A 12099-nucleotide genomic window follows, 5' to 3' on the forward strand; every position below is an offset into this window, starting at 1 on the left:
GGGAGTAAGGTCCTGAGTTCAGTCCTGGGTAAAGGGAAGAAAAAGCCAAAATAGGTATCATATACAAGTAATTCACTTTCGAGGGTTCAGTCTGTCCACTAGATGCAATATAATGTAGCGGTCCAGCAGCCCTGAAAGCAGACTGAATTTGCTGCTGTCCATTCCTAGATGCCCTCATCAATTCACATCACCATTCAGACTGGTTTCCTGACTATAAAATCGAATTAAGTGCTAGTTCGGTGAGCACATTATGTACCCACCCCCTTTTCTTTGGCCTTATAGTGATACATTTAAGAAAAAAATCAAGCTAGCTCAGTAACAAAATTTGACTCAGATGGCTGAAAGGCTCAGGGTTGAAACTTACTTCAAGGACCGGAGCCTAGGATTCAAATGTGAAAATGCTTTATATCTCGAGTATCTCATGCTGTCAAGGAATTTTCCAGTAGCAGTGGTAGTGATGACTGATGACAGGGTCTCTGGAGGCTTCATTTTTGCAACCTCACAACATAACCTCAACTCCTTAGTCAAAATTGAGGGCAACAGCAGCCCCACCCAGAGGAACTGGAATTGGGAGAGGAGAGCACTGTTGGCGTACAGAATATTCTATTCATCTGAATCTTGCCAAGTTCAACTTTTCTGCATTTTTTTAAAACTAAAACCTCTAGCATACTCATAATAAAAGCAATTTCACTTCCCTTGGTCTACATTTCAATGTTAGCTTTATAGCTGGTCCCAGGCTAACCGGAGCCGTCAACTGTTAAATTGTACTGGAAGCGAGTATAGTTCTTCAGAGTAAGTGTATAACCTGGGCCATCAACGCCAAGCAGTGTGAGAAACCCTTATTGCATTACTACTGGGTATAGAGCCTACTTTCTGGCTTCAGTGTTCTTAAGCCATTTTTGGAGTAGGGGCTCTCAAATGTATCTGCCATCCCTTTTTCCATGTGATCAGGCCTCAGAACACACAAGATAACTTAATCTCAGCACTGGGGAGTCTGAAGCAGGACTGCCTCAAGTTTACGCCAGCCTGGGCTGCATAGTGAGTTCAAGGCCAGGCTGAACTACATAGAAGACCCTGTGTCTCACAAAATTAAAACTGTCAGTTCAGTTTGTTTTCACATGTGATTTACTACTGGAGAATGGAGAAAAGTAACTAAAAATCTCAAATCTAGTCACCCATTAAAACTTTTAGGTATAGTGACAGTCATTACCAAAAGCTCTTTTATCTTTACATTGAACTTTTAGTTCTGAAGGTGGCTATTCTTTTTATAAAAGGAAATTTCTAAAGTTTTGGGTCTGGATAAGCTTAGATCTTAAGATTTTGTAGTTTTCCCTACCATTAAATGAAATACAGCATTTCCTTCAGTATTCTTTTTGTTGTTGTTGTTACTGGGGATTGAACTCGGGTCCTTGCGCTTGCAGGGTAGACCACCGAACCGGTGTGCTAAATCCCCGGCCCTTCCCTTCAGTATTCTTGATAACAAACCACAGTAGTTAGTACTCAATGCTTATGATTTTATTAGTTCAAAACAGTTATTATGGGAAACTTCAAAAAGACCTCATTTATTGTATGAAGTACATATTACTAAACCATACACGTAGTACTTATACACAACATTTTAAAGGGCCTGTTGGCATTACCAAACTGCATAAAGGGGCCTAAGATTAAGGAACCCCCAGCCAATTCATCCCCCAAACTTTCCTGAATTTAAACCTGAGAAGCAAAAATTTAAAAACCCGTTTTTCAGGACTTATGAAATGGCAGACCTTCAAGTAAAGCAATCAGAATTTTTATGTATCTTAAAAGGATGAAAGCTTATACATTTCATTGACAAAGGACAAGTGATACAATGTACCAGTGGAAACTGTCCTACAACCCCCACATGCAGCTAATTAACATAATTCCTTTTATCTCAAACCCTTCAACCATTAAACTGTAACAGCCATTTACATGTAGCTTAAATCATTTCCTTTTAAAGCAGTCAACCACCTGCATAACTTGATTTACTATTTACCAGTAAACTCTGGAACTAATTGTATGGGCAAATTCCTAACTCCTGGTCAGCTTTCAGACCTGTACCCATTTTACTTTGCCTTAATAGGTAGCTCCATGTACCCTTGTCATCCATCTGCTGTTTAGGTCTTTGAAACAGTGATAAGCAAAAATGGCACATTTATTGCTTTCTCCCAATGTTAGCATGGTGCATTCAATCCAAAATTAAATCGACCCAATGTGTAATGGCCTAATTTTTGCAAAAAAGTGATCTTCAGAAAACTTAATGGCTGTGATGGGTACACAGAAGATTCAATTTTTCCAGGAAACTTAACGGTTGTGATGGATACACAGGAGATTCAAATTTTATCTTGATTCCTGAAATTTTGCAGTTTAACAAATTATTTTCATCCTGAGAAAATAAAGGTAAATACATATGTTGGAAATGAACCTCATGCTCAGGACACTCGCATTAAACTAAGGTACACACTTCCTTAAAACTGCACAGGATGAAACCTTTAGAGAAACCAGTAACAGGCAAAATGTGCCACCCTAGGATATTATCACCTGGTTTCAACTGACAAGCCCGTCACTTAGAAATAACCAGGTGTGTGGTGCACGATCACGACTCAGGAGGCAATTGCTGTTTAAGGCCAGCCTGAATCACACAGCTAGAGCAGCCACCGGAAGATGTGTAAATAGGAGCTATCAAAACTAGAAATACAAACATGCAGACATAAAAAAAATTTGTCACAACTTACCAGATAACTACCCCAGTCTTTTCACTTGGGCTTATCTTGGGTCCACTAATCTCACAGAACCTTCAAACTCACCCTCACTGTAAAACATTTTCAACCAATCCACTGCCTCTCAAGAAACCACTTCACGTAGCCTTGTTTACCCTTCTCCCCAGAAGACGGCTCAGACTCCACACCTGCAGAGCTACTTCACATTTATCTGTCTTCAGGACCATGTCCTTTTAAATACTAAGTGGTAGTTTTTGGTAACAGGGATCAAACTCAGGTCCTTGCGAACCACTAAGCTAAACCCCCAGGCCTAAGTAGTGGTAATTTTTAACTTTGAAATATTTTATACTTTTCCCCCAGTTAATAGATATCCTTTAAAATAACTGTACAAATGCTCACTCCAAATTTCCTGTTTTTATTACTAAAGTTGTAGCATTGAAATATAGTACTTAAACGAACATTGCTGAGTGACAAAACAACACACATTTCTAAAAATATTTTAATGAAAAAAGTCATCGTTCTGTAAACATTCCATTATACCACAAGTGAAACATTCGAATCCATTACAGATCACCTCTGCAAATCAGAAAACATTGAAGCATTAAAATTGTGAGTACTCAAGACAGGCCTTACATTACCCCTGCACATTATCATGTTTTATGCACTATTTTTTTGTGACATTACCCAACCTCCCAAAAGGGGCTGGGGATTTAGCTCGTGGTGCCGCCGCTTGCCTCAAATTCCGGAGAAATACTGCAAATTTTGACTTACATGAAACTTTTGAAAACCAAACCTATTAGTTCCCTGACAAATGATTATTTTACCACAAATATTCTCTCCTTTTGAACGCAAGTGTAAACTCAGTTTTTTAGGAAATGTATTACTGGAAGCAGAGAACTACAAGTTTAACAAAAGCAACTTAAATTTGCCTCAAGCATTTCCAACTTTCCTTATTGGTGCTACCACTTAAGAGAACACTTTCCAGAAATGACAACAAAACTACATTCAAATAAAATAACTTTATTTCACAAGTGAAATGAAACAGAACACCCTTAAAAGAAAGTTTCCTGTCTTAGGAAATTTGATTAAAACCTTGGTTTCTTTTTAAAGGCCATTGTCTTGCTAACATTATATGTAGAAATTTTAAGTTGTGATTCAACCTTTTGTTTTACAGAAACTAGTACTTCAAGTGTCTAAGTGTTACTTTGTTTAAAAAGTGAATTAAACCTCAATTTTAATATGCCCTTTGGGGCAGCAAAAATAGCCCTTATGATCAGCAACTGATATGAATAGTAACCAAGTAATTCTCTTGGGAAGGTACCCTTTTATAGTGTGATCAGGCCCCTACCACATCTGGTTAAGATTAACCAAAATGAACAAAACCAAAATTCATCCCATCATTCCAAATTCCCTGAATTTGAGTTTGAGGAGGCCACTTGAATGAAGACACGTTTTGTATTTGTAAGATGTAATTATGTAAGTTCACTTGAAGATGTTTTTCCTAGTACAACCAGTAGCATATCTAAGTCATGCTTATGACAAAAACTTCACACAAAAGTTGAGGTTACTTTCCCTCACCAAAAATTGACTCTACCCTAAAGATACTGAGTTCTATACATGAATAAAATGGGGTACATGTGACTCAAGAACACTCAGAAGCCATTCTTGGGGATTCAAAAAAATGGCCTAAAGTTTAAACTGTGTCAAAACACGGTACCAGTAGTTTTCAGCCTGATAATTTTCCCAATGTACCTACTAGAGAGGGGCTCATTTTTAAGTAATATAGATTTATATGGAAATAAGTGATGTCAAGTTTTACTGTGAGCTACAAACCTTACCCAGCCAGAAACCTTCGTATTTAAGATGGTAGGAAAGACATTCCTCATTTAGGCAAGTAGGGTTCTCATTCAACCTGCAAATCAGAAAGATTACTCTTACCTTGCTTTACAAAAAATTATTCTTTAATTAGTGAAAAAATTCAAATTCAAGCCTTACCTAATGCTTATTGCCCTTCCTTGCAGGTCTAAATGCTAGACCTAGCAACTGTGGCAACTATCTCTCATTGATGTTCCAAAAGGCGAAGAGCTCCTTCCTGCTACTTTCTTCGATATTTCAGTTGTAATAAGCAGATTTAACTAGCTTTTGACAAGCTGCTCACTATCATCATAGTATCTTATGCCTTCACTTCTCTGTAGTTGAAGCTCTTGCTGCTGCCTTGTCATTCTTTATTTATGCTGACTTGTCCATACTCAAAAGGCTGCTGAAGTCCTGTCTTAGTGAGTTTCCTTTGATCCACACTGTGCTTTAAAAAGCACATCTTAGGTCCTTTAAAGCTGGTTAAATCGCTCTCCTCATGGCTTACTTTTCCACACTGTTCACACAAACTAAGCTAAATACAACTTATAAACAGGTCACATACACAGGTTTCACCTGCTTATAGGTTGCAAACATGAACTTACTGAAAATATTTTCACTATTAGTTCCAGAACATAGAAAGTTGGTTATAACAGTACAATTAACCTCATATGCCATTAAAGGATACTGTCAAGGTTGTGTCAGACAATTTTACAAACAGAAACAGAAAATGTTAATCTCCCCCATTCCTTCAACCTTTATTATATGAATAAAAGAACTTGAGACAATTTAGCTCAATTTTAATAAAATGTTTCCCAAGCAGTATTTTGACCAGGTACCCAAGGTTTAAATTATGAACATTGACAGTGTCCATTTATATAACCACACTTTTAGTTATTAAGGACTTAACCATTTTCTAGTATTAGCCTATTTTCTACACTGCTTATTCACATATGCCCATTAACAAATGGAATGTTGTCTGTTACATTTATTGGTTTGTGAGTGTTTTCTGGAAAACTGCAGAATCTATGAAGACCGATTTCCATGCTGGCATTGCATGCATCCAAGTATTAATAATGCACAGAGGCACAGAATTAGAGCAACAAGAGAGCATATTCAAACACTAGCACACCCCATTCCCCTTTTTATTGCTTGTTTTGCTTAGTACTTTTAAAACCAAATAAAAATCTTGAATTCAATGTTCAACTGCCAAAGAAAAGAGTAACAGCAGGGCACATATTTAGGGCGTGAATGAAAGAAACTGTAAGCACTAGCTGGCGCAAAACAGTAGACAGTGATTCATATATATGACCTTTAAATCTAAAACTCTTCTCAACCAGGGTCTTCCAAACAAATTGACAACTCGCACCAACATGGTTTAGGTTAAAATATACACAAGGAGTAACACAATGTGTTCTTTGGGAATTTAAGAACTTGAAGATTATCCAAATTTGAATTCTGGTCTTTGGGAAGTGAGATGCTTGTACTAAGCAACTGTGCTACATTTCTGCTGCATTGATTTGAAAAATTGTATCTAAACTATCCTTGGTTTCATTCAGCAAAACCTATAGGGTAACAACAGGAGAAAGCATGCCAGCCAGTTAGGGGTTCAACAATGCATGGTTTTTATTTATTCTCTTGCTCTGAAAGCTTGTATTGGGGAAAGAAAAACAAAACAAGGAAAGTAACTCAAGATTTAAAAACTGGGCCTCTTGTGTGCTTTAAAAGAAAACCAAGTATCCACTAATCTGAATCTGCTCAGACACAGAATTAGTGGTCCTGTATCTCAAAAAAATTAATGGTTTTCCATGTGGGAGAGGGAAAACATCCACTACCCTTTCCCAGAATTTAAATAGAGGGCAGCAGACATTTTTTTTTTTTACACCCAAAAACTATGGCAGCAGTTTAAATGTGACCAAAGTAAATGCAGAATGGAGATGTTTTAAACACAGCTAGGACTTGGCAAATCTAACACACTAAAATCATGATTACATATTGAAAGAAAATGCACAAAAACCAGTAAGAATTTTGAGATTTTTCATTTGAAAGTAACCTTAATGCTATTAAATTCACAAATATGCTAATTTAAATACCCAATCCTATTTTATCTAAAACACACATCGCAAACATACAAATTATCTATTCTCTCCACATGTCAGTGCCCATTTGTATCATGGTATGAAATGGGGAGAATAGATTTATTCCCCTTAATCTGCAAGTGAGTAGGTGTTTCTTTACAGTTAACTTTAGCAAAATTCATACAAAATAGTAATTAACAATGATCTTCTTTACTCGTTAACTCACAAGGAAACACCTTCAAAACTGCATTTTGTTAAAGTTTCTGTACTAAAGTGTAGAAAAACTGAACTACACAAATATTGAAAAGTTAAAAATTCCTTAATTTTTTATTCCTGGTACCACTACCACAATTTACAGGGCAATATACCTGATGTAATGAAAAGAAAAAGAAAAAGACAAAGCTACAACAGATAAAAGACCTCAGGAATGTACATCTAATTGACACTACATTGCATTAATCAATAGCTGCACTTTTTGCAAACTGTGGCTATGACAGTCCTGAACCAGAAGGGTTTCCTGTTTAAGCTGCAGTAACTTTTCTGACTATGGATCATCGTTCCTTCTGTGGCAGATTTTTACAGTTCCGCTAATGCATTTGGGACGACTGTCTCAAAGTAACCTGCAGCTTTCCTGACAACTCCTCGCTCTCTCTCCTGCTAAGAACTGTAGCCTGTTGAATAATACAGGATAAAAAAATTATTACACTCAGTGAACAGTTCCACATATTCTTTATCATCATGATAAAAATGTAAAGATACCTACCCTTTTTTGTTGTTTTTTTTTAAAACCTTCTGCTACCATATCCACCACTTCCACCACCAGATCCATAACCACCTGGAAATACACATGCAGAATTTTCAAACATATATAGAATTTTAAGTTAAAATGGCCATGAAAATTTTTGACTTAAGAAATTACTTACCACCATAGGGACTACCAGAGCTTCTTCCACCAAAACTGCCCCCCTTCATGGGTCCATAATTTGATTGCTGTTGACCACTATAATTTCCAAAGTCATTATAGTTTCCACCACCACCATAGTTACCTGAAATCAAAGATTTTGTGGTTTATCTGAAGTTATTACTTTCAATTTGTGTAACTACTAATCTGTTGCCTATCATGGCATCATATTCTGTAACATTTCCATGTGACTTTGAAGAGAGATCTTAGCTACCAAACTGCCTCTACTGAACAGAGGCCTAGCTGCCCTACGACATAGGGAGAAGGGGAGGAAACAAAAGTGGAAGATTGCCAAAAACATTTTCTAAATAACTGTTAAGACGTTCAGGATTTTAAAAGCACACTTTCATTAAAAAAAAAAAAAAAAAGCACACCAACTTTATGTGATGCATAAAGGCCTATGTTCTTTCATTCCACTAACACTATCAAAACTGCTAGTGTTTAATTCACTGATTCCATAATACCACAGAGTAATGGGTCAGATTTATAGTCTGCAATTGACACTGTTAATTCTAGACGCCAGATGGCATCGAATTCAACAAGTCTGAGTATTCAAATTATTTGCAAATCTAATTTCTAGTTTAAAAGTGCTTAACATCCATTCGGGAGGCTGAGGCAGGATGATTGCTGTGTTTGAGGCCAGCCTGGGCCACATAGTGAGTTCCAGGTCAGTCTCAACCTCATAGTGAGACCCTGTCTTAAAAAACCATAAGTGCCTAACAGTTAACTAAAATTCTGCCAATAAACACAACCTAATGTACATACCCATTTTACCACCAAAAGAATTTACATTTTATTAATTCACTAAACAGCCAAAAAAACCTGAGTTAGCTCCATTTGAGTATTTTTATTACAGAAAAATATGTTAACCAGTTATTTTCAAACGTCTGTAATAAATCTATAAATGTTAAATAAATAAAGCAAGCTTACCACCACCAAAATTTCCTCCTTCATTGTAACCATCATATCCTCCTCCACCACCATATCCACCACCTTGGTTTCCATATCCTGGCCCACCACCACCATAGCCTCCTCTACTACTGTAACCAGGACCACCGCCATAGTTCCCACCTAGAAAATAAAGACCAAACAATAAATTAGGAATGTATAGAGGATCAAGATACTGAATTCTGGTTTTACATTACCCTTAAGATACTACCAAACAAACCAATGAAATGATTTAACTCATGGGCCAGGGATTTGGCTCAGTGATTCTGCTGCCTGCCTTGCAAGCACAAGGGCTCGAGTTTGATCCCTAGTACCACCCCCCAAAAAACAAAGCAACAACAGCAACAACAACAACAACAACAACAAAAAACCCTCTAAAGCTTGGCAATGTATCATTGATAGAAAATAGAATCTTGGCTATTAAGAATTAACATGGCTATTTCTTGAAAGTAAAATTCATTATCATTTTCAAAAATATCACCAAGGAAAATTAGAACACTTCTAGCTCCACTTCCTACATCAAACCTCCACTCATTTCATCAAATCTTACTGGCCAAAAAGTACTAGCTTAGTTCAATCTCCAAGGCAGGCTCCTTCTTTTGTGGTACTAGTTTAAGTATACTTTTACCATCACACATTCAAGTTGACTAAAATTAGTGCAACATAGTCAAGTTTCAGTAAGGCATAGAAAGTCAAAACACCAAACATCACTTAATGAGAAAACTTACCATCACCTCCAAATCCGTTATATCCACCATCACCTCCTCCATAACTACCTCTGCTACCACCACCTCCACCACCATAGCCTCCTGAGGAAATCCAAAAGATGAGTTAAAATTTTACATTCAGCTTGCCATTAAACATCGGATACACACCTGCTTAGAATCAGTAAGTACATCTTACCTCTTCCACCGAAGTTCCCACCACGGCCAAAATTCCCTCCACCACCTCCAAAGTTTCCTCCACGACCCATGAAATTGCCAGATCCACCTCCACGACCTTTAAATATAGGCAAGAAGAAAAATTTTTAAGAACCATACCAACACCACTCCCATGTACTGTATATGTGTATACAATCCTACTCACCTCTTTGTGATCCAGCAGACTGCATCTCTTGTTTAGAAAGGGCCTTTTTCACTTCACAATTATGCCCATTTATAGTGTGATATTTCTGAACTACATTTTTTTAATCAAACAAACAAAAAAAAGTTATTTTATGTTTGGGAAAGCATACATAAATGATATCCTGCCATTACAAAACTCATTAACACACTGTCAAGAAGGCAGTTGACTCTGGGCATGAGTGTGTTTATTTCTTGATCCAGATGCTGGTTACACAGGTGTAGACACTTTCTTCAAAAATGAAACTACACAGTATAGAATAGCAAATAATAAAATCATGAGTAACCAAGCCAATTTTGTTCAAAAGAAAAGCCACTTGTTTCCTGACTCAAGTTCCTAGGAAGTGCTACTTACCAACAATTTTATCAACTGTATCGTGATCATCAAAAGTTACAAAAGCAAATCCTCTCTTTTTCCCACTCTGTCTGTCTTCCATAACTTCTATGGTTTCAATCTTGCCATACTTTTCAAAGTAGTCTCTCAAATTATATTCTTCTGTATCTTCCTTAATACCACCAACAAAGATTTTCTTCACTGTTAGATGGGCACCAGGCTTTACTGAATCCTACAGATAAAATAATGTTAAGTCAAAAAAACCAGCCACTCACAATTTCACATATTATACAACATACCAGTGAAATACCTCTCTGGAAACAGCTCTCTTTGGTTCCACTACACGCCCATCAACTTTGTGTGGTCGGGCACACATTGCTGCATCCACCTCTTCAACACAAGAGTAAGTCACAAAACCAAAGCCCCTGGAGCGTTTTGTTTGGGGATCTCTCATGACCTGCAATATAAAACGTTTAAAGCTTTGAAATACACCTGCACAGATCATCTTTTCCTAAGATCCCTTTTACTCCCTTAGTAACTTACCACACAATCTGTGAGTGTGCCCCATTTCTCAAAATGTTCTCTTAAACTATCATCTGTAGTTTCAAAGCTCAGACCACCAATAAACAGCTTCCTCAACTGCTCTGGTTCCTTTGGATCATGGCCCTGAAGGGGGGTAAAAAAAAAAAAAAAAATCAATACATTTAAATTCTTGTACACGAAATTTCTAAAAAGCTGAAACAACCCATAAAAATATCAAATACATGTTAACAAACATTTCATCCAGTTAAAATTTGACTTGGTAGCTAGGTGTGGTAGTGCACGCCTATAATCCCAGCACTGGGGAGGCTGAGGCAGGAGAATCGCTGAGTTCAAGACCAGTTGACTGGGCTAAATAGTAAGTTCCAGGTCACTACATAGTGAGACCCTGTGGGGTAGGGTTTGACACGGTGCCAAGAAAACCTGCTAACACTATACCCAAAATGAAGTACAAGAGAATTCCAGAATCAAAAACCCTCAATATTTTCTTTAACCTACAACTAAAAGCACCTCAGAAAAGATTTTAGAAGTTTCTATTGATAGATACATCATTTTCTAAGAAACCGAAGTTAAGGAAAAAGTGTTCCACCCCATACCATTTAAAGTACTCCCAATCTACACTCCAACAAGCATTTTAAACCACAAAACTGCGAGATATTTAAGTTCTTAACAATCTAAAGTGTACAATCCTAGGCTAAAACGGCATTTCTCCCTGCAAACCTAAGACATGACAGCCATCAATGATCTTTCTGCAAAATACAAAACATGTATGAACTTACATTAGGTCTGGTATTCACTGTCTGCACAGAATGGAGCACAAACAGAAATTTGTGGGTTCTTTTAGAAATTGTTTTATTTTAAATTACACGAACTGCTATTTAACTTGGACATTATGATTTTGATCACCTAAAGTCCTTAAACGGCCTCACATGTGCTCTCTAGATGATAAGACATTTAACGTGGAAGAGACTGTCACGTGCTAAAAGATTAATAACCTAAAACCATGAATTTAATTTCATTTTTTCAAGTCGAGGATAAATTCACTTGGTAACAAAAAACCAAAAAAGTAAAAAGTCACACGAAATTCTTCCAAACAAGAACATTTTAACTGGCTGCAATCCTCAAACAAAAATCCATAAAACAAGAGCCTATCCAGATTTAAAAAATACTTTCCCACGTTCTGCACTTAAATTCCAGAAGATTATTTCAGCTACATGGCAATGTTGGTATTATCTACTCTCGTAAGAAGACTCGAACAAAAACAGCAAATTGGTAGGTATTTTAAAGCAGCAAACGTCTCAGAAACCTATTTCTAACTGGGTGGAGCAAAAACCAGGCCTGGGAATGAATTCTCGTTTCCAGAGAGGCTTGTCGGTAAAGGCCTAGAAACGCGGCGGCAGAACTTCAACGAGGGCGCCGCGCCCGGGCTCCGAGGCCATTTGCAGCAATTACTCCTGCCGGGCGCCTCCTGCCTGTTCCCTCCAATCCCGCGCTCTTTCCCCGCGGCGCAGCGAGGCGGCGGCCA

General features: G+C 37.4%; 1 protein-coding gene across 1 annotated transcript in view; it reads right to left on the reverse strand.

The window, feature by feature from the left end:
- Positions 1-5522: 5522 nt before the first annotated feature.
- Positions 5523-12099, reverse strand: part of Hnrnpa3 (heterogeneous nuclear ribonucleoprotein A3) — an 8494-nt gene continuing 1917 nt past the window's right edge. The window contains exons 5-14 of the mRNA XM_033756361.1: positions 10578-10700; positions 10345-10491; positions 10056-10266; positions 9666-9755; positions 9483-9578; positions 9308-9388; positions 8562-8702; positions 7594-7716; positions 7434-7505; positions 5523-7341 (exon numbers count right to left, since the gene is read on the reverse strand). Coding sequence (XP_033612252.1) covers positions 7453-7505; positions 7594-7716; positions 8562-8702; positions 9308-9388; positions 9483-9578; positions 9666-9755; positions 10056-10266; positions 10345-10491; positions 10578-10700 — 1065 coding nt within the window. The 3' untranslated portion in view covers positions 5523-7341; positions 7434-7452. The remainder of the gene's footprint in view (positions 7342-7433; positions 7506-7593; positions 7717-8561; positions 8703-9307; positions 9389-9482; positions 9579-9665; positions 9756-10055; positions 10267-10344; positions 10492-10577; positions 10701-12099) is intronic.

Source organism: Fukomys damarensis, unplaced genomic scaffold (assembly GCF_012274545.1).
Source record: "Fukomys damarensis isolate Sample0158 unplaced genomic scaffold, DMR_v1.0_HiC HiC_scaffold_26, whole genome shotgun sequence".
NCBI classification, from domain to species: Eukaryota; Metazoa; Chordata; class Mammalia; order Rodentia; family Bathyergidae; genus Fukomys; species Fukomys damarensis.